This window comes from Vanrija albida (genome assembly GCF_041260175.1).
Source record: "Vanrija albida strain AlHP1 chromosome Unknown contig_2, whole genome shotgun sequence".
Lineage (NCBI taxonomy): Eukaryota > Fungi > Basidiomycota > Tremellomycetes > Trichosporonales > Trichosporonaceae > Vanrija > Vanrija albida.
Window position 1 is genome coordinate 2,468,859 of NW_027191421.1, and position 23,426 is coordinate 2,492,284.

A 23,426-nucleotide genomic window follows, 5' to 3' on the forward strand; every position below is an offset into this window, starting at 1 on the left:
CCGCGCCGCACCTCGCTACTGGTCGTTGTGCACGCGGCGGCTAGCCTGGAGGAGGTCGAGGGCCTGAGGAAAGCTGTGCACGTCGGGCCGCCAGACGAGGGCGTCGACCCAGTCCTCGGCCGGCCGAAGCTCGTGGCGGAAGAAGTAGGCCGGCAGCGCGATGGGTATGTCCTGGGTCGTCAGCACCTCACTCCTCCCGCGCGCGCACGCACGCCGCGCGTAAACTCATAGTTGGCGAGCACGCTGCTCGCGAAAATACGGCCGTAGAAGAGCGTCTCGTCGCACGCGCGCGCGGCAAACTCGGCGGCCTGGAGCGCGTCGCGCTGGTTACCCGTGAGTTTGCCGCCCTCGCCGTCCCCGCGCGCGCGCCACAGCCCCCGGACGAGGGGGAGGGGGTCGAGGCACGCCTCCTCCCCGGGGGAGATGACGGCGAGCTCGACGCGCGCCTCGGCCGCGGGTTGGGCGACCACGAAGGCATGCACCGGCGCCGGAGGGGGCGAGAGGCGGCGCGCGACCTCCCACACCGCCCAGGTGAGGCTGCGCGTCGTGCTGATCCACGGGCTGCCGTCGTCGGCCGCGTGGGTGTCGGGCAGGAACGGGGGGCTGCGGCGCACGAGGTGGTCGAGGGCCGAGGTCGCGGTGTACGTGTTGTCCTTCCACCCCGCCCACGGCGTCGGGGGGTCCCGCGCCGCGAGCGAGGCCGCGTAGGACGACGGCGTGAGCGCCGCCAGGTTGCCGTTGCGCGCGCTGAAGCCCGAGGTCGCGGCGTCGCCCGTCCAGAGGAGCGGGGAGGCGGACGCGCGCGAGTGGACGCGGAGGAAGGTGGGGTTTGTGGGCGAGGGGGCGAGGGAGGCGAAGGTGGGTTTCGGCATGGGGGGTGGGGGCTGCGTTGGGGGGTGGTGTTGCTTCACGCCGGTGGGAGGGGTGCTGGGAATGTACTCTTTCTTTGGGTTTGGATCGACTTTGAGATGATGCGAGTCAGGTTGGGGCGGGTGTTGGCTGGATGATGAGGAGGAGGAGGAGTCGAGTGGCGAGGGCGGGAAAGCGACGAGAGAGGGAATGGGGGAACGGTGTGTATTCTGCGCTCTGCAATGCGCGTTCCTCCCCCGTCTTCCCTCTGCTCTCAGCACCACTCGGCGCGTACGATGAAGAAGGCGAGTCGCGTCGCCGTCGCTCGACTGGCACAGCCGCCGCCGGGTGCCACCTCCACCCGACACCACACCGAAACTCGTCGCGTCGTCGTCATCGCGCACACCTCAGACGACCACCTCCACACTTTGCAACTTGTCTCTCTCCTCGCTCTCCCTCACCCGTCCTCACCCCAACCCCACACCATGGCAAAGCTCGAAGAAGTGCCCGACGAGGAGCCCGTGCTGCGGCACCGCGTCCCCGGCAGCAAGGGCAAATCCACCAAGACGCTCAAGATCCCCATGGCGCAGCCGAGCGCAAAGGCGGCCGAGTTTGCGTCGCGCGCCAGCGCGAGCAACGGCCCGCTCGTCGACCTCGACCTCGACGACCTGCGCGCCGCCGGCGTGACCTTTACCGAGGTCGCGGGCGAGGACTCGGGCTCGGACGCCGACGACGAGGACGACGAGCGCACCGACGAAGAACGCGCCGCCGAGCTCTGGTGGGACGAGTTCTTTGACGGCATGCTGTATACCGTGCCCTTTAGCTTTCTCTACATGATGCTCGATATGTGGGTCCCTTGGGGGAGACGCGCTGACCCCCGCAGCCTCACAAACCTCTCGTACAACCAGCACCCAGACTTCTACTACTACCTGAAAAACTACAGCGTCGCGCTGCCCAGTGGGTCGGGGTCCGGGCGGTCCGGGCCTTGCTGACCCCCCAGCGATTGGCATCATCATCTTCTACAGTGGGTTTGCTGGCAGAAGAGCACGCACCCAGCTGACACACGCAGCGACGCGCTACGCAAAGTCCCTCTGGTGGCACTTTGTCGGCACGCTCATCTCCATCGCGTGCGGCACCCGCCTCATCTACCTCGTCAACCGCGCCCCCTACCGCGTCGTCCTGAGACAGGTGCGTGCCCCCCACGACGGCGCTGACAACGAACACAGGGCCCGGCCGTCGGCACGCTCTGGATCCTCACCATCGTCCAGCTGCCCCTCACCCGCGCAGTCCTCGCCCTCGCAGTCATCTCAAGCTGGGGCTACTACAAGGGCATGAAGCTGATCCCTTGAGCCCCTCCTCACGCACCCCCCCTGTAGCACACACCACGTCATATGCATACAACAGCTCATAGGCTACAACGCTTCTCACGGCTGCTTCTTTGGGCTCGGCGCGACCGACGCACTCATCGTACGCTCCCCCGCCTTCTTCTTGTACGGCCGGCTCTGCGGCGCGCGCTTCTTTGGCAGCGCGTTCGGGTCTAGGTTCTTCTTCCACCCCTTCTTCGGCCCAGGCTTCTTGCGCTCCTCGGGGTTCTTGGGCGGGCGCCCGCGGCGCTTGACGGCCTCGCCGTCGGGCCCAATGTCGGCCGCCGCAGCGCGGCGCTTGACGCCGATGCCAGACTCCTGCTCGCCGTCGAGCCCGAGGAACTGCTTGCCCACACTCGAGATCAGGTCCATGTGGCTCGGCGCAGCGACACGCTTCGACTGCTGCAGCTCGGCAGACATGTACGCCATGTGGTCCCAGCGCTCGAGGTACTTGCGCAGATGGCTGTGCGAAGCCAGCCGGTGCCGCACCGTGTCGGCCGAGAGCGGGACCGCGAGGCGAGCAGCGTTGACGTTGGCGCGAATCGGCGCAACCGGGCGGCACAGGTCGGACAGGAACTCGATGACAAGGTCCTCGATGTAGTCGACAGAGTCGACATCCGGGTCGACGACGTCGCCCGAGGCGTACATCAGGCGCGCAATTTCGCCGCGCATCGAGCCGCGGAAGCCGCCCTCTTCCTTTCGGGGACGGCGCGAGTCTGCGGCCATGGCCGAGGCCTCGACGTCGGGCGTGTTGTCTCTCGTGGCCACCGCAGCGCGGGCCTCCTCGGCAGCCGACTGAGCGGCCTTGCTCTTGTCGCCCTCCTTGGTCGTCTTGTCCTTGTCCTTCTCCTTGTCCTTGTCCTTCTCCTTCTCCTGCTCCTTGCTCTTGTCCTTGTCCTTGCTCTTTCCCTTGTCCTTGCCCTTCTCCGGAGCGTCGATGCGCGCCTTCTTGGGCTCCTTAGGCGGGCGCGGTCGGACCGGCGCGTTCTTCTTGCCGGCAGGAGGGGTAGGCGCGGACCCAGAGGCAGGAGCAGCAGCAGGCTTCGACGCCGCTTTGTCCGCCTTTGGCTTGTCTGCCTTCTGCGGTGCCGGGGCGGGGGCGCCGGGAGCGGTGGTCGCGGGAGCGGGGGGGAGAGCCACAACAGGCGGGGGCCGCTGGGTGGCATCCATACCGGCACCTGGGGTCATAGCAGTCTCCACCACAGGAACACCAGCCTGCTGCGCCGCCTGTAGCTGGGCCTGCTGGGCCAACCGCTGCCGAGCAATGAAGTTGGTCTGGACCTGTCTCTGCTGCGTCGCCGTCAAGGCGAGGAACAACTGCTGCGCCTGCGCAGGCGTGTACGGCGGAGGGACTGGCGTCCCGGGCGTCTGCGCCGCCTGCTGGGCTAGAATCTGGTGGTACTGGGCCGCATAGAAGACCGACAGCATTGGGAGGATCTGGAGCGGGACCGCCGGCTGACCGGGGGCGGGGTCGACCGGAGCTGCAGGCTGCTGGGGAGGCCGAGCTGGTGCCGGTGCTGGCGTCGGAGGAGGCGGAGCCGAAGGCGAAGGGGTCACTGATGGAAGCGTTGGTGTTGCCACCGGTTGAGGAGAAGGAATGGGTGGAGGAGCCTGCACTTGGGGAACAGACAAAGCCGCTGGGCTTATGATTGTCGGTGCGACCATTGTTGGCGTGTTTACTCCCTGCGGCATGGCCCCAACGGGTGCAGACATGGCAGCTGGGTTGATTCCTCCGGCATTGAACCCGGGTGGACGGGCTTGCGCAAACGCCGCTGGGTTGACGCCGTTCTGTGCTGCCATCATGGCCTGGGGGTTCAACGTCTGTGCTTGAGGAGCATATCCCTGTTGTTGCTGTTGCTGCAGTTGAGGTCTCGCCTGCATCAACATGGCCGGGTTAAGGCCTGGCGGCGGTCCGTTATTCGGAAACTGCGACATTCTACGCCGTGTCAACATGTTGCATTCAATTGTGTCTCGTGTCAAGGACAGGGAGAGAGTGGGGGAGAGTCATAAAGCCAGCTTAAGCATGCTCGCTCGCGCCTCACGACCGACGCACACGCGCACAAGGATCCAGCTGCCGGAGCACAGAACGTGTTCCGGCAGCCATCAGCCAAGCCCATTACAGCCACCCATAGCGCCCGCCATTGCTGCGGCCCATTCCCCGAAGGTAGTCGGGACACGCAGCGCCGACGAGCAGGTGGGCACGGCGCGAAGGAAGAAGACGGGAGGAATCAGAGAATGGATTGAGCTAAGAGTTTAATCATGTCAAGGAGGGGAAGAGGGGTGCGACACAGAAGGAGACAGAGAGTACGGGGCTACATTAGGCTCTTGCTACTTACGTCTAGATGAGAGAAAGGAGTGAGGGCTACACTGTGCAAGTTGTCAGCAGCTTGCCCAACGCGCACAGAAAGTGATGAGAAGGGTAGATGGATCAGATAAGTGTTTTGGTAAAATTGGGTATCGCTCATGACCTCTCGGAAGCAGAACTGAATAAAAGTTTATCATCATAAGAGACGCGCGAGGCGTCTCTCGATGGGGAGGAGGGGGAGGAGGATGGGGACGAGGAGACAAGACTCACGAGTTACGAGAAAGCGGACAAGCGAAGTCCGCTGTGTCCCCGACACCAGGCAGTCTTAATGCCTGGTGACTGGAGCGCGCTGTCGGCATATAAGCCGCCGAGCTGAAGAAGAAGAGAAGGATGTGAGATGGATGATGTTTGTTAAAAGGGACAGAGCAAACGATCAAACTGACTCTCGCACCTCGCACCCATCTGCCTGCCTGCATGCAGGGCCGACGCGTGGTCAAAATAATCCCGCTGTCGCCGGAGCGTGGCGTCCAGACGTTCACTTTGCCACCCATTTGCTTTCACTGTCACCTCCACTTGCTCTTTCCACTCGCCAAACCACAACAACAAACATGGGTGCTGACGGTGGCTCCATTCCCGACCGACGCGACCTCGTCAAGACCAAGGGCAGGGCAGAGCAGGCCGACAAGGCGACTCAGCGCGAGCGGTTCTTGTTCTGCGCCTTGAGCAAGGTGGGTCCTGTACTGCATCCCAATCTGACCCACCAGAAACCCCTCGCCAAACCTGTCGTTGCCGATCCCCTCGGCAAGCTGTACAACAAGGATGCGATCCTCGAGTTCTTGATAGACAAGGCGGTGTATGGCGACGGCGACAGCATCTGCCCATACATCAAGGGTGTGAAGGTGGGTTCCGAAATCGTTGGCGACTCTAACCGGCCAGGACCTCCTCACGCTCAACCTGATGGCGAATCCCGCTACAGAGGCTGAGGACGCTGGTACCTCGACCCGTGCGCCATTCGTCTGCTGGCTCTCGCTCAAGGAGATGACCGGTGCTATCCCATTCATCGCTCTGAAGTCCTGCGGCTGCGTCTTCTCCGACGCGGCTGTCCGTGCCATTGTCCCGAACCTGACGCGGGGGATCGCTGCCGGGTCGCCAGGCAAGGACGAGACACCGGCGGCAGGCGCGTCTGTCCCTTGCCCCAACTGCGGCAAGGTCTTCGACCCGACCGTGTCCTCGGCTGTTCTGCCCATCTACCCCTCGCCAGACGTCCAGGACGCTCTCCTCGACGCACTCCTCGCGTCCCGTGCCGCGGCCAAGGCGAACAAGAAGCGCAAGGCGGGAGCGGAGGACAAGGGAGAGAAGAAGGAGAAGAAGAAGACGAGCCCGCCTGCTGAGCCTGCCGCCAAGGTGCCGCGCACAGCTGGCGCACCGCGCTCTATCAACGCCAAGTCGCTAGGCACCTCAGTCACCTCCCAGCTCGCAGAGCAGGAGAAGAAGCGCCTCGAGGCACAAGCAGGCATGAGCGATGCCGTCAAGTCCATGTTCCGGTCCAAGGCTGATAACGGCAAAAAGAACGACGCGGCTGACTTCTTTGGCCGCACATTCAACAGAGTGGGTTTCAGCTTCGAGGTCTGGCTCAGAGCTGACCAAGCACAGTATGCTGCATGATTTGTATCGTTTTCAGAGTCCTATGTTGTACCCATTCTGCATCGAGTCGTGTGAAGGGAATCTCGCTGCATGGCTGCAGCTTTGTGCGTTGTGGCCATCCCTTGTGATCTGCAGAAGATGTTGGAACGATCGGCCGGTCCAGTCACCTTTTTTTGCCACCCGTCTTCCTCGTCTTCCTTTCGTCCATTAACTCTTTCCTGCATCAAACATCACAATACGCATCACACGGGGATATCTTGCACGATGCAAGGCTCCCCGACCCCGCATAATGGGCCGGTACGCTCCCTCGTCCCTTCAATCGCAGGCAGTGAGGCCCGCGCACCTCGGATCCCCCCGTCATCTTCGGACCGCGGCCCGCGTATCGTAACTGCCGCAGGACTGCAGGCTTGGAGGCGGCAGCCGGCCAGGTCCCGCTCCTCGAGCCTCGGAATGGGCATGCAGAGCACCCCTGGGCGGACGCATGGGAGTTCGAAGCCGTCGAAGGTGGGTGGGGTCACCAACTCCAGCTGACTGTATGTAGACCATCGGCACGCAGAGTACACCTACGGGTGGACGTACCGGGGAACGTTCTACCTCAGTTTCGTCGTCATCGGCCACTGGGATCCGCCGTGTCGCACCCCCAGGAGAGCTCGCTCACCTCGACACTGCCAGCTCGATAGAGTCCATGCCGCCCAGCAGCGTGCCACCAGCCTTCTTCGATGTCGATGTGGCGCCGATCCCTCAGCAAAGACGGCGTTTCGACTCATCTCACTCTGAGATTCTCGCATTCACGTCATCCAAGTCCATTGCAATCGAAAGTGGTGGCTCACAGGCAACAGTGTACCACGACGCAACTGTGCCGCTCAACGACGCCTCCTCGACTCTTGCTGGTGCTTCGAACGTTGTTGGGTCCATTCGGTCCGGACGAGCCAGTCTAGGCAACATGAACGGCGCCTTGGTTTCAGGCAAAACCTCCATCACGGTGCCACTGAATGCTCACACGCCAATGGATGCGACAATGGCGAACACCCCCAACTCTCCCAGTGACTACTGCTTCTTGGATCCCACTGTGGCACTCCAGAACGACCCAGTCTTGACCCCGACGGCGAGCAAGCTTTTGCTGTCCCGCCCCACTCGTCTCGAATCATTCATCTTCCAGCCAACTCCAACACCACAGGCTGTCCCCGTAACCCCACCGCGACGACTGCAGCCCGCCCGCCCTCGCGCCCCATCGATCAGCCCAGGGTGGAACACAGGTGTCGGTCGTGATGTGCCACCCAGTTGCCCGACTTCGCCGTCGCCTATTCGTGCCAGCCTTCTGACCCCAGAAGGCAACCCAGACGTGCTCGATTTCCCCGCTTCCTTGAGGAAGAGAAAGAAGGGAGTGGGGTCATATGGCTGGGACGAGTCGGGTGGCGGCTTCAGCCCGCCGCAATTGGGGCTCGACGACGAAGCGCTCCTGCCGTCAAAGGATCTAACGGAAGATCACCTCGCCCACAAGATCGATACGGATGAGCAAGTCGTGGTCCCCAGTGAACATGCGGGCGCTCACGATGACTGGGAAGAAGGCATCTCAAACTTCGGAAGCGTCGCCGAACCGGGCGGATATGCCACAGACGGCAGCCTAAGCGCCACAGCCCCTCTGTGGCACGATCCATGGGGCTTTGGGTATATGCAGCAATGGGTCCAAGGTAGGTTCCCAGCATGCAGACGTGCCGCTAACCGAAAGGCAAGCAGCCCCAGGTGTACAAAGCCTCGTCAGACCCTCCCACACCCCCAAAGCGTGCACATTCTCCAATCACCTTCTCGACCTCTTCAAGCCCGACGCGCACGGAGCTAAGAACACGACAGAGTGGGGAAACGGCGGGGCGCCCCCGACACCATGCAGGCCCCAGTTGGCGAGGTTCTCCAATGCTCGCGAGGATCACTGGGAAGCGCCAGCGGACTTCTTCGGCGCCACCTAGTCCATCCAGGAACAAGAAACGCAGCGACTCGGATCATGCTCGCCGAGTCGACCACCATGACGACACTAGCGATTTTAGCGCCGCATCATCACCACCACCACCGGTAAGCCAACATCGGGTCGTTGCGGCTTTAGCGGCTCTGACTCGCTCTGTTTAGGATGTCCTCGCACGCCGAGCAGCCCGGACCCACCACCTTGATCAGCTGGACAAGAACTACAAGCTGCGTGTCGAATATGTCTTGTTCTAAGCGATGCAAAACCCCAGGCGTTATTGGCTACGAGGGAAGTGCTCCGCACAGTTGACACGCCCCAGCGTTATCTTGGCAACGTCGTCGGTCAATTCTGACATCGAGGTCGACTATTCCTGTATTGTTTCGTGTGACTCACTCGACCCACGTTAGATGTGCCTGGCGTGGGAGGCGTGTCGGCCGAAAATTTTCGGCCGGGCACGTGGCGTTTCACCATCGCGTGAGGCAAAGAGCAACAAATCCCACCGTACTGATTTCGGTGCTGGCCGACTCGAGCTGCCCATGATCACGAAACTGCGGAGTAGAGAGTGTTGCTTTATCAATCTCAAGCTCGCATGGTTGTACCGAGTCGGCCTGTACCGACGCGCATGAGCAGAGCAAATCGACTTAGACCACTCCATATATACGACTGATGCGGCAGGACGTGTGGCGACCCACTACCTCTCCACTTCGCGACCAAGCCTTCCTTGCCTGGTCAGCCTCACCCCACCCAACCCCGAACCTCTTATCTACACCCGCCCATGAGCGCGAATGCCACCGACCGAGGCGACGCTGCGGTCGAAGGCTCGCTCGTGCGCGCGCCTTCGCACCAGCAACACAGCTCGACCCTCGACCACAAGACGTCGCACCACGCACACTTTGACGTGCCCAACGAGGGCGATGAGGACCACCACGCGCCGCCGCAGCGCTCGGTCGTCGACATTGAACACGTCCCCGTCGACGACGACCCAAGAGAATGGAGCTCGCGGAAGAAGACGTTTGTGCTCATCCTCATGTCGGTCGCGGTCGTGAGTGCCACCAAGGGAATGTGGCTAATGTACAGCTGGGCCCCATGATCTCACCGAGTGTCTACAACCCCGTCATTGACGAAGTCAAGCACGACCTGCGGGGAAGCGAGACCCAGATCGGTCTCAGCTTGAGTATCTTCATCCTGTGAGTGCATGTGCTGCCAGTACAAGCTGACGACGGCAGGATCCAAGGCTGCTTCCCCGTCGTGTGGGCTACCGTCGCCGAGATCATCGGCCGCAAGGTTAGTAACTGTGCCATGTGCCCCGCTCACCACCCCAGCCCGTGTACATTGTCTCGTTCATCATCTACACAGTCGCCTCCGCCGTCGGCTCGCGCTCGCCGACCATGCCCGTGCTCATCGGCATGCGCTGCCTGCAGGCAGTCGGCAGCTCTGCCGTGCTGTCCCTCGGCGCCGGCTCCCTCGCCGACATGTACGAGATCGAGGAACGCGGCAAGAAGCTGGGGCTGTACTACGGCACACCGATGCTCGGCCCGACGCTGGGCCCGCTGATCGGCGGCGCGCTGGGCAACGCGTACGGCTGGCGCGCGACGCTCTACTTCCTCGCCGTCTTCGCCTTCATCATGACGCTCCTCTTCTTCTCCTTCCCCGACACGTGGCGCCGGGAACGGTCCAAGCTGTACCAGAAGGCCGTGAGTGACGCGCTCAAGCGCAGCCTCAAGGCGCAGGCGCACGCCGAGAAGAAGCGGCAGCGCAAGCTGGCCAAGGGGCTCGCGAGCAACGCGACGACGCCGGCCCTCACCGCGCCCCCGACCGGCGCACACACGCCCGCCACGCGCCCCGGCAGCACGCACGACGGGAGCGACGGCCACGTCGACCTCGAGGCCGGCGCCGCGGCGCCCCGCAAACGCCGCATGCCAAAGTGGTGGCCGCTCGGCCCAACCGACGACCCGGACGACATCAAGCCCGAGCTGCGCGACATCAACCCGATCCCCATGGTGATCAGCACGTTTGCGTCGCCGACCAACTTTGTCATCCTCGTCAGCTCGGGCGTCCTCTTCGCGGCGCAGTACACGTCGACGTACACGGCGGCCGTGACGTTCAGCCGCGCGCCGTACAACTACAACCCGCTGATCATCGGCGTCGTGTGTCTCAGCTTTGGCGTGGGCAACATTCTCGGCAGCGTCGTCGGCGGGCGGCTGTCGGACCGTATCCTGCGGCGGCTGAAGGAGAAGAACGGGGGCGTGGCGGTGCCCGAGTTCCGACTGATGAGCACGCTCCCGTTCATCCCGTTCATCGTCGTCTCGTTCCTCATCTACGCGTGGACGGCCGACAAGAAGACCAACATTGCCGGGCCAGTCGTCGGCCTCTTCTGCGCCGGGTTCAGCATCATGCTCGCGTACGCCAGCCTGCTGGCGTACCTCGTCGACTCGAACCCGGGCCGCTCGGCGAGCGCCATCTCGTGCAACTCGTTCTGCCGCGGCATCGGCGCGTGCGTCATGTCGCAGGTGGCCATCCCGATCCAGAACGCGATCGGCGACGGCGGGCTGTACACGCTCATCGCGGGCCTGATTGCGCTGGCGGGTGCGGGCATCATCCTCATCGCGTACAAGGGCGAGGAGTGGCGCTCGCCCGACCACCGGTGGCCGTGGAGCAAGGACGCCGGGGGGGAGAAGCGGGGCAAGGCCGAGGTCGTCTCGTCTGCGACGTCGCACACGGCGATCGAGGGCGACAGAGAGAAGGCGTAGAGCGTAGAGAGGTTAGACATCTTGACATCTTGTACACTGTAGACTCATGTTACCACTGCATCGATGCCACTACCCATGACGTAATGAGATCGGGCCTGAGACCGGCTTACGTAAAGTTATTGTGACCAGCCACAATCTGCCAATGAGCAGCTATGAACCCAAAGCTGCAGCAACAGCAACAACTCGCACTCGTTCTGCCCACTCACTCACGCATCACCATGGCCAGCATCCTCCTCAGCCGCAGCTTGCAGGCGCTCAGGCTGTCCGAGCCCGTCGGGCTGCGGGCGCTGTCGACGACGCCGGCGGCGCTCAAGGCCGGGCGGCTCAAGAAGGCCAAGGCGGATTGTGAGTTGTCGGGTCGCACGAGCGACCAGAGTCCAGCTAACTCTCCAGCCTCGGCCGACGCCCCCTCCCCGCTCAAGGCCGGGCGGCCCAAGAAGCCCAAGGCTGATCGTGAGCTGCGAGCCTCCCCCTCTCCAGCAGTACTGACGGCGCAGCCACGGCCGACCTGCCATCCCCGCCCAAACGCCCCAACTCGCCCTTCACGCGCTTCTTCAAGACGTTCTACGCGGCCGAGAAGCACACGTTCATCGATAGCGCAGGCAAGACAAAGGTGTCGGACGTGGCGCGCGCCGCCGGCAAGGCGTGGGCCGCGCTGCCCGAGGCCGAGAAGAAGGAGCACGAGGCCGCCTCAAAGGCAGAGTACACGGCCTACGCGGCAGCCATGACGCGCTACCTCGACACGCTGCAGCCCGCCGAGCGCGCCGCGCTCGAGAAGAAGGCCGGCCGCAAGTTCCAAACCCCGGGCGGCAAGCACGTCGCAAAGCTCGCGATCCGCGAGCGCGCCGGCAACCCCGGCCGCGCGAGCAGCCCGTTCTTCGAGTACCTCAAGGCCCAGCGCGACGTCATCCAGGTCGAGCACGCCGGCGAGCTCGAGGGCCTCACGCCCATGCAGACAAACCTCAAAGTCGTGTCCCTCGCCGCGCAGAAGTGGCACACGCTCACGGCTGACGAGAGCCAGGTGGGTTGGATCGCAGAGCGCGGCTGACAGAGCAGAAATGGAAGGACGAGTGCGCGCGCAAGAGGCAAGCGTACAAGGACTGGGTCGAGACGCAGCCAGACAAGGGCAAGTTGTTGGGGCCAAAGTAGATCAAGCACATGCAGCGTGTACCACTCGGCACAAGCAACGACAATGCACATTGGATTACTGTTGTACAACACGCACGCGTGTAAGACGACTCTAATACTTCTAGCAGTGACTACCCCCCGCCTACAACTTGACTTGCCCGCCGCTGCCCCACAGCGACGGCCAGCGCCAGCGCTGGCGCCGCGGCTCCGTGTTGTCCCACTCTGCGATCACGGCCTCGGGGTGCTCGATCGGCGGCGTGGGGATGGCCTCGACGGCCGTTACCGGTAGCGTCATGCTGTGCGGGCGCGGACGCTTGATGGGCAGCACCGGCGCGCCGGGCACACCGGGGAGGACGACGGCGTCGACCGAGCCCGCGCGCGCCGCCGCGTCGCTGCGGCTTCTGCTGCGGCGGAGCACGGGCGACGGCGGGCCGTTGGCCAGGCTGATCGAGTTTGAGCGCAGCGCAAAGCCGGGTGACGCGGCGCCGATACCGAACGCGAAGCCGGTCGGCGCGCCGCCCGGCGCCAGCTCGGGCACGAGCGTGCCGAATCTTGGGCGGCGGCGGCGGGGTAGCGTCGGCGAGTGGGGCGAGTGGGGCGACATGGGCGTGGCGCCGGCCGCGATGGCCGTGTCGATGCGCGGCGAGCGCGGCGGGCCGATCGTGACGGTGGGCGACTCGAGCTCGTCGGGCTCTGCGACGACGAGCGAGTCGTCGCCGGCGCCGAGTAATGTCGCGCCGTCGCCCGCCTCGAGCTCGTCGTGTGCCTCGATATCCAGCGGCTCCTCGGACAGCACCTCCTCCTCGACCCAGGTGCCGACCTCGACGCCGCCCTGGCCTGTGGGCTGGATCGCAGACACGGTCCACACGCCGACGAGGAGGACGGCGACGCCGACCGACACGAGCAGGATCTGGTGCGCGCTGAGGCGGCCGAGCTGGTCGTAGAACACGAGACCGTCTGGGCGTCAGCGTTGCTGCGTCGGCCTACTCACCAAAGATGGATGCGAGGTTGAAGAAGCAGAATGCAAGCGGGCAGATGAGCGCGGGCGAGGCGAACAGCAGGCCGTAGTTGAGGTACACGAGCTGGAGCACGGCCGCGATGGCCAGCCCAGCGACCAGGAGCCACGTCTGGGGCCGGGTAAACTCGTTTGACCCGCGCCCGGTGCGCCAGTGCTCGATGGTGGAGATGACGAGCTCGATAGCGGCCTTGGCAAGGACGAGGCAGAGGCCTGACAATGTACCAGACGCTGCACCGAATGCCAGGCCCGCGAGCGTGAGGGTGCGCTCGTCTGCGCTCGCGCGCGCGCCGAGGAACTCTGCGTCCTCTGCGTCGACGTCCGAGAACGAGCCGTACGCAAACCGCACCGTCTTGGTATCTGGTCTCGATGTGTCCGGGGAAGCCGGCAGCGCGTTGAGCACGGGGACCGTTTCCAGCGCGGTCTCTGCGCCGAACGACGTGCGGCGGAACGGGATGGCGGGCTCGGCCGTGGGGCTGGCGTAGTCGCTCTCGTCGTCGAGGCCGAGCTTGATGCCGTCGCCGTCGCGCGTGACGCGCCACACTGCGACGTGGGCCGCGGCCAGGGTGAGCGCGACGGCTAGACACACGACGGAAAAGAAGGCGACAAAGGCGGGACGGGCCCAGAGCGCGAGGATCTCGTCGAGGCTGTGCGTGCCGTCTGGGACGACGCCGAAGATGGCGATGAGGACGGCGCCGCTCGCTATCAGCACGGTGCCGAGCATCATGGCGCTGGTGAAGCCCTCGCCGAGGAGGAGGTGGGCGAGGAGCGAGTTCCAGAGCAGCGAGATGCCGCCGAGCGGCGCGAGCACGACGATGGGGAGCGCGCCGATCTGGAACACTAGAGCGTCAGCTGCAATCCCAAGCCTTACGCACCAGACCCAAACACATTGCTCGAGATGTAGACTGCAAAGCCGACAATCCACAGCGGGCGGCGGATGGCCTTCTTGCGCAGCTCTGGCGGGCGCTCGGCGTCGTCGACGTGCGACTTGCGCTGGATGGTCAGGCCTGGAGGTGTGAGCGGTGTCGCGGTCGCGCAGCGGAGTAGGCCAACTCACCAAGCGACTGGATGAACGAGCACGCGAGGCCGACGAATATCGCCAGCACGACGGGGATGCCCATGGCGTGCTGGGGCGGGGCGGCGAGCGGCGAGCGGTGCTCGGTGGAGGGCTCTAGCGGGGGGCAGGCGCCGCGGGCATGCACAGGGGAGTGAGGGGGGGTACAGCTGCTGTCGTCGGCGCGGTGGACAAGAGGTAAAGGTGCACAGGAGAACGGTTGGGCAAGCGGTGAAAGCCAAAGTTGATGCGATTGCGACTCGCCGCCCAGCCAAGCCAGCGCAGCGCAGCACGGCGAGATCCTTGTTGTCAGTCAGTCCACCCTTGCTCCTCTCTGCTCCCGGCGATCCCGCTGGCATGCCGTAATGCGCACGCAGTTGACAGCGTGGATACCTAGGCACTGATCAGATATGCGTGGGCTGGGCGCGTGGACACGCGTGTGCATGTGTGCATGCTCTCACGTAGATGCCCGCAGTGCTTGCATCGCACTGGGGCCGTCGCCGTGATCCGGGCCGCACTCACCCCGACTTGAGTCGCCTGTAAGGTAGCGAGGCGGTGGCACGGCTCTGCTCGCGTCGCCCCGTGGCGCGCTCACGGGTCACGTCCGGCCCGCTCCACGCTCAAACGACGCCAGACAGGTGCGACAGTGGGCACCGGGTGGCCCGCAACACCACACCCGTGGGCGGAGAGTGGCAGACGTGACAGACGAAGCAGTGCTGTGGCTTGGAGTGCGACAGTGGCAGGCCCCTCGCACCAGTTCACAATCCCCACCCCACGCTATGCATTATCCCGTCTACGACGCGACGATTACTATGCCTGTATTTGTAGCCAAGTGTATCCCACTACTTCTCCGCAAACTTCTCATCTGCCAGCGGGTCCCCGCGCCTCCTCGCCTCGTCGGCGAGCGTGCCATTGTGGGCTGCCGCCACGGGCTCTGTCAACACACGCTGCGACGCTGGCGGCTCGGCAAACGCCTCGCGCAGCTTGTCCGTGCCTATCCTCTTGACCTCGTACGCGACCGTCTTGGACACTTGCAGCAACGGTCCAGCGAGGCCAAGCTGAAGAACAATGTACGCCGTTGCGATGAGGACAACGAGCATGGCAAAGTAGAGCGGGTTGAACAGCACGGCCATTGCCTCGTTCCAGCCGAGCACCACCAGTAAGCCGTACATCCAGTAGGGGATCTGGGACACGCTCGACACCATCGAACGCTTGGCCTCGACGAACGCCGCGTCCGCCTCGCGCTTGAAGCGAGACTCGAGCGAGTTGAGTCGCGTGGGCGTAACGAGAACAAGGGCAGTGTCGGGGTCAAAGGCCGCAGCGTCGTGCTCGGCCTCGGCGGCGTCGGGCTCAGGAACCTCAGGGAGCAGGTCGTCGACCTTGGGCTTGATGGTCGCGAAGAGGGGCAACAAGGCAAGCGTCTCGTCACGCGCCTTCTTGTAGGCGCCCTCGAGGTCGTCCTCGGGCTTCCACACTCGTGGCACACCGTTGTCGTCGTATCGGAAGCGCTCCTCAAAGCTCTCGCGGAGCGTGAGTAAGACTGTAGCGTCGGCAGTCTGTTCCTCGAGCTTCTTGCGGAGGACGAGCCAAGATCTGGAGCGAAGGGTGTGCAACGCCGTGGCGTTCTCCTCTTCCGTACAGTTGTAGCTCTTGGCCTTGGACAGGTATGCCTTCTCGGCGGCGCCGTTGACGTCGCGGTACGTCGTAAGGACCTTGTCCCACATGGTGGTCGAAGGCTTGCTGAGGGCAAGCTCAACGGGCTCAAGAAGCTGGCGCTTGACAGCACGCTCGGCGTTGTTGACAAGCTTCTTGGTCTCGTCGGCGCGCGACTTGTCGGCAATGACCTTGAGGTCGTCGTTGAGGAGGTCCAGCTCGTGCTGGTACTCCCAGTCGGCACCGTCGATGGTGACCTCTGCGTGGGTCAGCATACCGCAGCACCAATTACCCACCCTTGGCAACCTCGAGGAAGCCGTCACGAGCATCCTTGGTGGCACGGGTCACCACCTCTGCAAAGTCATACGTCGGCGCCTTGAGCGACGCGGTGACATCGGCGATGAACTTGGCAGCCGCAGCCTTGTGGGCGTTCTTGAGCTGCCCCAGGAACAGAGGCGAGACGGCCGCGTGCAGGTTGTCGAGCAGGGCCTGGCGCTTGCGCTGGTACACGCCAGCGTGGTAGCGGGACGCGGCAACATCAAAGTTGGCTGCGGATATCAGCACGCCGATCTGTGTTTGCCGACCACACAACACCTACCGGTTGCCGTCTTGAGCCAGTCGCGGATCAGACCACCGAGGCCGTCAACAATCGTGCCAGCTTCGACCGGCTTGCGAACCGCCTTGGAGCTGGTGGCAAAGACCTCGCTGACAGTCGCAGCAATCTCGTCACAGCGGAACTGGGCCAGCAGTTCCTGCTGCGTAGGCAGATCGAGGTCCTTGTTCGCGACAACCTGGTCCCAGATACCCTCCATGTAGAACCCGACACCGTCGGCGGGGATTCTCTTGTGGTACGCCGGCTGGAACACATAATCGGGCCGGGTGCGATCGGTAAAGCGCTTTCTGAGGTCCACTACTGCTTCCTCAAACTTCTCAGGCAGGAGGATCTTGTGGGGGAGGGCCGCAAACGACAAGTCAAAGTAGTCTGTCAAGCGCGTGTCGGCCAGGTGCGGGGGCTGGGGCTGTCAGCACGGGGTACATGGCGCGAGAGATGTGCAGTGCGAGGGCGATGATCATGCACCGGCTCATTGCGAACCGACGCCGGACTCACCTTTGAGAGAGATGCCCAAATCTTCTCCATGTCGGCAGTGAGCGTGGCGGTGAGGTTGGAAAGCGGGGTCGCTCCAACATGGTCACGAATAACAAACAAAATGAGTGTCTTGTCCTTGGACTTTGCCTTGGAGGCGTCGTTGCCGCCAAACAGGCTGAGGTTGACCTCGAACACGGTCTTGAGCAGGCCCATGTTGGCGCCCTGGTACAGACCGATCTGGTGCTCCCTAGCGCCGGCGTCAGCTCTTCTCCACCCCCCGCGCGTTTCAGCACGCACCATAGGTTGACAATGAGCACCTCGGTCGACGCGAGCGAGAAGAGGGCCGACTTGCGCTCAAAGTCCTGGTCCTCGCCGCGCTCGCGGCCGTCGGTACCCTCAACGTCCATGACCAAGGCGCTGCTGTACGCCGACGGGCACATCCAGATACCCTTTGTCGTCTGCTGGCGCTTTGCCTCGTCCATGACATCAAAGGTGGTCCCAAACAGCCGGTTAAGCAGCGTCGACTTGCCCGTAGACTGACTGCCGAACACTGCGACAACGTCGTACGCGAAGCCCTTGTCCAAGAGCCCCCATTTGGAGAGGTATGCAGGCAGTTCTTTGCTGGGTCGTGTCAGTTGCTTCCTCGTGTGAGGGGTGCCGCATCTCCGCTCCCGGCGAAACGCCAGCGCGCTGCGCCGGCTTGCAGCAGAGGGCATAACCGTACCCCGCCGCACCTGGCCAGTCCCGAAGACTTACGAGAACACCTGCTGCTCGTTGACAATCTGGAGGCGTCCCTCGCCGGACTTGTTGGTCGGCAGAGCTGGCACGGCCGGCGCTGTTGCGGGGTGTGCTGGTGCGGGTGCCGTCGCTGGCACGGACGCCGGAGCGGGGGCGGTCGCAGCGTTCAGGGCTGCAATGGCAGTGTCGGAAGCATGACTGTGGTTTATGGTGGCTCCTAGAGCCTGGTGAGCGTCGTTGCTCATTGTGTAGTTGGTGGCAAGGGAGAGTGTTGAAAGTCGACACTGACTGCTAGAGTCGCCGGTGATGGGGCGAGATGGTTGTTGTCGCCCGCCGAACCTGGCTGGCTGGCTGGCTGGCTGGCTGGGTGGAGTGGTGCGTGGGCCGACGCTGGGCACTGACTCTACAGTGCGACACGCTGGAGGGGGCATGACGCACTTCATGGTACAGGGGAGGATCGCATAGTGGGGGAGACGCACGTGGCCATCACGCTATATTACGTAAATTGTATCGGAAGCTGGAAGCTGATTGTTGATGCCAAGACCAGTGGTATGTCAGCAACCCGCACCCTCGACATAGCCGAAAGCCAACTGGTGGCCATATATGTATCGCTCAAGACGGAGGCCTTGGCTCTGCCCCGTAGACAACTGAAGAGACCATGACTAGTGGGTCGGAGGTCTGAGCCAGCGCGCTGACGCCAGCGGCCCCCCCGGCCCCGGCCCCAGGAGTGCGCGTGCGCCGCGCGACCGCGAGCGACGCCGCCGCCATCGCCGCGGTCGGCGCGCGCTCTTTCGCGCGGACGTACGCGGGCTCGGTGACCGACGCCGACATGGACGCGTACGTCGCGCGCTACTTCTCCGCGGGGCAGATCGCGTCCGAGCTCGCGGAGGGCAGCGTGTTCCACGTCGCGGCTGCCGAGGAAGACGGCGCGGAGGTGGTCGTCGCCTTCTCGGCCCTGCGCGCGGGCCCGAGCGAGGAGTGCGTCGCGCACATCCCCGCGCGCGAACGCATCGAGATCCACCGCGTGCACGCCGACGCGAGATACCATGGCCTCGGGGTCGGCCGGCTGCTTATGGAGGCGACGCTCGCTCGGGCCCGTGAGCTCGGGGCGCGGCTCGTCTGGCTTAGCGTTTGGGAGAGCAACGAGCGGGCCAAGAGCTTCTACACCAAGTTTGGGTTTGGCAGGATTGGCAGCCACGACTTTTATCTTGGCGACGAGCCGAGGACGGACTGGGTCATGGGCAAGGAGCTGTAGTCGAGTGAGACAGCTTGGACAGATGTGAATAGATCGATGGGGGCAAGATTGTGCCCGAGTCGCTGGCAGGCGCAGAGGGACACTGCTGCACTGGTGTGTTGTGGCGCTGCCAACTGTAGGTCAAACAGCCACGAGACCACTTCGGAGTGGGCAGGAGCGTGGCTTGCGGACATAGTCCGCAGCGGTACTGACGCGATGAGGGCTGGCCGTTCCTCTTCAACCTGGGTTCCAACTGACACGATGCAGTGCTTGTTGGCACCAGAGGGGCGTCCGCTCAATCGCCTTGATGGGCGTTATGTGCCAGAGGCCCCAGCGACGTGAGGCGGTTAGAGCCGGCGCGAGGTCACCGGCAGTCGGCGTCAGTAGTCTCCCACACAGCGTCAGTCATCCCCCTTCATTCGAATGGCCAACAGACCGTCAGCAGACTGTCAGCATGTTGAAAAGGCCGCCGAACTCGGCCTCGAACAGCCAGCCCTCCTTGCGACCACTCGCACCCGAGCGCGATGGGCATCACCGGCGCGGAAGGTCCAGCGCGACCACCTCACCCACCGCTTCCACTCGCACCTCCTGCTGCGCGAGCGGAGCATGTCCGACCTCACACCACCGTTAGCACAACCCCGAGCCAGCCCAGCCTGTGCAGTTAGGTGACATCCCGGGAACGTCCGGCGCTGCATGCGCCAGAGTTCGAGAACAGCGATTTGCTAGATGATATTTTCATTCCGACCCTTGTCTTCAGTCCGCCGAAACAATCTAGTGGGCGTGGGCGGCCGACTCGTGGGGCTCGTACTTGAGGGTGTAGACTGGAAGTGTTAGAGAGACCGTCTTGTTTGGCTTCGGCCCGGTGCAACGTACCCGAGCCGCACTCGGGGCAGCGGTGGTGCTTGAGCTCGGTGTTAACCTGGAGCCACAGGGTGTCGTGCGAGTCGGCGGGGAAGCCAGTGCAGCCGACGTGGCGGAGGGGGTACTGTCGGTTGTCAGCAAGCCACAGCGGCTCAAGTCGGAATGCCAGTTACGCACGAAGGAGAAGACCTCGATGGGGTTCTCGAGGGTGCCGAGACGGTCAGCCTCCAGGGGGGTCATGTCGAAGACGTCGACGCCCTCGACCTTGCCCATGAGCTCGAAACGCTCGATACCGGTAGCCTGCTGCTCGCTGTGAACGTGTTAGTGATGTCAAGTCCGTGTCCGATGGGCGTTCCGGTGCGCTCCGAGGGGGTTGGCAGGCTGCGGCCTTGGACAAAGTCTTGCGGGGGGTGCGTGCCCGCAAGACGGGCCATTGTCCCAAGGCAGTCTGGCCCCTCTGAGCGAACCGGAACATGGGCCCGGCAAGACGCACTCGGTAGGGACCTGGCCGGCCTTGACACCCTCACCAAGGAGGAGGGGAGGGCCACCACCGCCGCGGCGGATGGCCGAGACGGAGATGGGGCGGGCGATGACCTGGGCCTTGGGGAGGGCGAGGGCGGGGCGGGCGACGGCGCGGAGGGAGCGGAGGAGGGCGACCATTTTGGGGATGGTTTGGGTTGCAAGGAGAGTGGTGAGTTGGGGAGGAGTTGAGTGGGTTGAGCGAGGCTCACGACAATTGGCGCAGCGAGTGCAGGAGGAGCTGCGACTTGCGATTGCTGCCGTCGAGTGGTGAATCTGCTCCTGGCTGGTAGGGCCAGCCAGGCAAGCAGCATGCACCCAGGCAGGCTGCAGGCAGCACCCGCCCAGCCTGGCTCGTTCAAAGTGGCCCATTACTATTGGCTTGCTTTTGCTCCCACCCAGCGGCAGGACTCGGACAGTCGGAATCAACCCGCCGTCAGCCAGGCAGAATCCTCACCGTAGCAAAATCCTCACCGTACGGTGATAACGCCGGTCTGTGGCACCTGGGACGCGGCTTACTTTCAGGCCCCTGACCGGCTCAGGGTGGGCGACCAGACACACAATCAACCGCGACTGACTCTGGCGAGCAACATTACACAAACGCCAGTCGACGACGCGTCAAGCGGCGACAGCATCACGTAGCACTGCAGCCTCACTCTCCGTCTCGACACTCGACACTCGACACCCCACCTCCCTCCTCGCATCATTCACAGCAACTGTACACCCCATCCATCCACGTCCAAGTGACATACCCCCCCTCCACATACCCACTGGCAGCATGGCATCGTAGCCACCTTCCTCGCATCCCCTCATCATGTCGTCGTCTTCGTCGTCGCGCCTTCCTCTGGCCCCCGACCCAGACAAGTGGATATCGACAAAGCCAAAGTCGCAGCAGCCAGTCCAGCGACCCCTCGTAGACCTCAAGTTTCGAGCTCATGCCGGGATAGCGACACCACCTTCCTCGACGCAGCGCAAGCGCGGGCCCCCGGCGTCCAACCTGTCTTCCTCGCAGCAGGCGACGGCGACGGCAAAGAAGCGTCGAACGTCTGTGCCAGACGTCACGCCGACGGGACAGAACCGCGGCATTCTATCATATCTCACGCCGCCGACGACCGATGGCGGCAAAGGCAAGGCAAAGGCACCGGCAGAACGCGTCCAGCGCCCGGTGCGCGACTCGCCACTCGGGCGCACGCCCAAACTGGACGCAGGAGACGCGACTGGCTCCAGGAACCAAGCATCGTCCTCGCATCAGCGACCGTCGACATTGCGCGTAACACCACCACCAGCCGCCTCGTCCCCAGAGCTTCAGATCACCCAAGTGCCCGATGACGTTCTCGCGAGGCACAAGCGGTTATGCGGCCAAGACTCGGCACGCAAGCGCAAGGTCACGTCCCCGTGGCGAGGGGTGTGGGAGCCGATTGACGAGGAGGCGGAGCAACGGCAGCGCGACCAGGAGAGGGCGGAGCGGGACAAGGAACGCGCGGCGGCAGCGGCCAAGCGCGAAGAGGAAAAGGAGCGCCGGCGCTTACGCCTGGACGTTCGCGAGGACGTCACTCGCACAGCTGTCAGCCGGGTCGCGAATTCAAAGGCTCGGCCAGTGCTGGGCGAAACGAGATCGTTAGTCCACCTCAGCTCTGAGGGCTCATCGGAGCGGGGTTCATCGCCGAGCATCGAGCGCCCCGCTCTCGGTGTCAAGAATCCCAACGCGCTGAGAAAGTACTCGTCCGAGACGACCGGCTTCCGCGAGAGCAAGAGCGCTGCTGCACCGAAGCTCGCTCCCTTCCCTGTGGCCCAGCGCCGCTCTCCGCCACGAACCCGCCGGCTGCCTTCCCCCGAGGCTATCACCACCCCACCCAAACGCAAGTCTCCGCATCACAAGGTCACCCCACCAAAGTCGACCAAGTCGAGTACTCCTCACCGCTATGGCGATCAGCAGGAGACGCTCTTCGTCTTCCCTCTCCCCGCACCCCCCAAGAAGCCGGTTTTCGAGCCCGTCAAGCCTGCGGCCGAGGAATGGGAGCCTGTGGACATGGAGCCAGAGACGCTCATGACATGGAGTCTGGGCGGCGCGAGAAGACCAGCGGCCGATCCTCCCTCGTCTGGTGGCCCGAAACCCGTTGGCGGCCTGCAGTTCATGGCCGACGACGACGACACCAGTAGCGTGCGTCTGCTTGCCGAGATAATGCCTCAAGCTGACGTCGCAGATCGCACCATCCATTCCATCACAAGACTGGCCAAAACTCCTCGAGTCGCTGGAAGATATCCCTCACAAGAGCTCACCCTTGCGATCGGATCGCGAAGCCTCAGTCCCTCCGCCGCCGGCGAAGCAGCCCCGGCCGCCATCACCAATCTATGTCGATTCAGACTCGGATGCTACCCCGAGCAAACGACTGTCGCAGCAGAGTGTGGTTGAGCTGCCGACGCCGATGCCCCCACCTTCGAAACAGCCACGCCGCCCGTCGCCACGGTATCTGGCGTTCTCGTCACCTGCCCTCGAGCGGAACGGCTTCCAGCCCTCATCCCCCTCTCCATCGCCATCACCAATCCAAGTTTCCAAGTCCCCAACGAAGCTGGTCCGCCACGCCGAGACGACTCGCCGCCCTATGCACCTTTACTCGAGCCTATCCCACCCTTTGAACTCTCCACCGGCTCCTAAGTCCGGTTCGGCATCGCGTTCTACACGCTCCACTCCAGCGCGCACTCAGCGCGCCACTCGCAAGACGAGCACGTCGCAGTCCAAGCTCGAGGCGTTCGGCTACTTCCCCGCCGCCTCGAAGCCCGCGGCTGACTTCGACACGGCGTTCTCGGACGAAGAGGACCTGGCGTTCAGCCAGAGCTCTCAGGAGGTCGCTGAGCCGAAGCGTAGCTACATCACCCCGAGGCAGCCATCCCGCACGCCGGGCAAGCGCCTCCAGCCTGTGCCCGAGGCACCTCCGCACCCATCGCTCCGCCCTTCCGGGATCGCTGAGCTCAAGCGACGCGAGGACGAGGCTATGGCGCGGCACCTGGCCCAGCAGCGTACCCCCAACGCCTCGGCGTTCACGCCCCAGCGCCGGACGTCGTTACGCACCTCCACCTCGCCCGCGTCGCCACTCTGGACGCCACCCCGCCACAGCAGCTTTACGAGCGGCAGAGACAGCGATTCGACGGCCTTCTCCTCCAGCTCGCTCATGGGTGAAGACGCACCAAGAATCAGCGAGAGTACCCGCCGGTGGTGGGACCGCCTGGGCGAGAGTGACGGCGAAGGCCTGTTACCATGAAATGTACC

The 23,426-nt window shown here is 63.9% G+C and overlaps 12 protein-coding genes across 12 annotated transcripts; 7 read left to right on the top strand and 5 right to left on the bottom strand.

The window, feature by feature from the left end:
- Window positions 1–15: 15 nt before the first annotated feature.
- On the bottom strand, window positions 16–872 carry Q8F55_002615 (uncharacterized protein; the record flags this gene model as incomplete). Its single annotated transcript, XM_069351208.1, has 2 exons — window positions 16–171; window positions 213–872. 2 exons carry the CDS (start codon window positions 870–872, stop codon window positions 16–18), a joined length of 816 nt encoding a protein of 271 aa, XP_069211594.1.
- Window positions 873–1,334: 462 nt separating this feature from the next.
- Window positions 1,335–2,198, top strand: Q8F55_002616 (uncharacterized protein; the record flags this gene model as incomplete). Its single annotated transcript, XM_069351209.1, has 5 exons — window positions 1,335–1,696; window positions 1,733–1,806; window positions 1,850–1,873; window positions 1,919–2,037; window positions 2,076–2,198. The coding sequence occupies 5 exons, from the start codon at window positions 1,335–1,337 to the stop codon at window positions 2,196–2,198; spliced, it is 702 nt and encodes a 233-aa protein (XP_069211595.1).
- A 75-nt stretch (window positions 2,199–2,273) lies between these two features.
- Q8F55_002617 (uncharacterized protein) lies at window positions 2,274–3,878 on the bottom strand (the record flags this gene model as incomplete). Its single annotated transcript, XM_069351210.1, has 1 exon — window positions 2,274–3,878. One exon carries the CDS (start codon window positions 3,876–3,878, stop codon window positions 2,274–2,276), a length of 1,605 nt encoding a protein of 534 aa, XP_069211596.1.
- Window positions 3,879–5,126: 1,248 nt separating this feature from the next.
- Window positions 5,127–6,183, top strand: rtf2 (Replication termination factor 2; the record flags this gene model as incomplete). Its single annotated transcript, XM_069351211.1, has 4 exons — window positions 5,127–5,246; window positions 5,283–5,417; window positions 5,455–6,126; window positions 6,172–6,183. 4 exons carry the CDS (start codon window positions 5,127–5,129, stop codon window positions 6,181–6,183), a joined length of 939 nt encoding a protein of 312 aa, XP_069211597.1.
- A 1,890-nt stretch (window positions 6,184–8,073) lies between these two features.
- Q8F55_002619 (uncharacterized protein) lies at window positions 8,074–8,373 on the top strand (the record flags this gene model as incomplete). Its single annotated transcript, XM_069351212.1, has 2 exons — window positions 8,074–8,229; window positions 8,284–8,373. The coding sequence occupies 2 exons, from the start codon at window positions 8,074–8,076 to the stop codon at window positions 8,371–8,373; spliced, it is 246 nt and encodes an 81-aa protein (XP_069211598.1).
- A 521-nt stretch (window positions 8,374–8,894) lies between these two features.
- Window positions 8,895–10,869, top strand: Q8F55_002620 (uncharacterized protein; the record flags this gene model as incomplete). The annotated part of the gene is made up of 4 exons (XM_069351213.1): window positions 8,895–9,161; window positions 9,197–9,306; window positions 9,346–9,403; window positions 9,442–10,869. 4 exons carry the CDS (start codon window positions 8,895–8,897, stop codon window positions 10,867–10,869), a joined length of 1,863 nt encoding a protein of 620 aa, XP_069211599.1.
- Window positions 10,870–11,087: 218 nt separating this feature from the next.
- Q8F55_002621 (uncharacterized protein) lies at window positions 11,088–12,018 on the top strand (the record flags this gene model as incomplete). Its single annotated transcript, XM_069351214.1, has 4 exons — window positions 11,088–11,214; window positions 11,263–11,322; window positions 11,367–11,890; window positions 11,926–12,018. The coding sequence occupies 4 exons, from the start codon at window positions 11,088–11,090 to the stop codon at window positions 12,016–12,018; spliced, it is 804 nt and encodes a 267-aa protein (XP_069211600.1).
- Window positions 12,019–12,139: 121 nt separating this feature from the next.
- Window positions 12,140–14,133, bottom strand: Q8F55_002622 (uncharacterized protein; the record flags this gene model as incomplete). The annotated part of the gene is made up of 4 exons (XM_069351215.1): window positions 12,140–12,954; window positions 12,989–13,852; window positions 13,888–14,019; window positions 14,070–14,133. 4 exons carry the CDS (start codon window positions 14,131–14,133, stop codon window positions 12,140–12,142), a joined length of 1,875 nt encoding a protein of 624 aa, XP_069211601.1.
- Window positions 14,134–14,908: 775 nt separating this feature from the next.
- Window positions 14,909–17,789, bottom strand: SEY1 (Dynamin-like GTPase that mediates homotypic ER fusion; the record flags this gene model as incomplete). The annotated part of the gene is made up of 6 exons (XM_069351216.1): window positions 14,909–15,978; window positions 16,016–16,267; window positions 16,318–16,732; window positions 16,828–17,053; window positions 17,104–17,427; window positions 17,563–17,789. 6 exons carry the CDS (start codon window positions 17,787–17,789, stop codon window positions 14,909–14,911), a joined length of 2,514 nt encoding a protein of 837 aa, XP_069211602.1.
- A 413-nt stretch (window positions 17,790–18,202) lies between these two features.
- On the top strand, window positions 18,203–18,799 carry Q8F55_002624 (uncharacterized protein; the record flags this gene model as incomplete). Its single annotated transcript, XM_069351217.1, has 2 exons — window positions 18,203–18,209; window positions 18,246–18,799. The coding sequence occupies 2 exons, from the start codon at window positions 18,203–18,205 to the stop codon at window positions 18,797–18,799; spliced, it is 561 nt and encodes a 186-aa protein (XP_069211603.1).
- Window positions 18,800–19,549: 750 nt separating this feature from the next.
- On the bottom strand, window positions 19,550–20,299 carry COX4 (Cytochrome c oxidase subunit 4; the record flags this gene model as incomplete). Its single annotated transcript, XM_069351218.1, has 4 exons — window positions 19,550–19,599; window positions 19,652–19,763; window positions 19,817–19,949; window positions 20,133–20,299. 4 exons carry the CDS (start codon window positions 20,297–20,299, stop codon window positions 19,550–19,552), a joined length of 462 nt encoding a protein of 153 aa, XP_069211604.1.
- A 673-nt stretch (window positions 20,300–20,972) lies between these two features.
- On the top strand, window positions 20,973–23,418 carry Q8F55_002626 (uncharacterized protein; the record flags this gene model as incomplete). The annotated part of the gene is made up of 2 exons (XM_069351219.1): window positions 20,973–22,319; window positions 22,363–23,418. The coding sequence occupies 2 exons, from the start codon at window positions 20,973–20,975 to the stop codon at window positions 23,416–23,418; spliced, it is 2,403 nt and encodes an 800-aa protein (XP_069211605.1).
- Window positions 23,419–23,426: the final 8 nt, after the last annotated feature.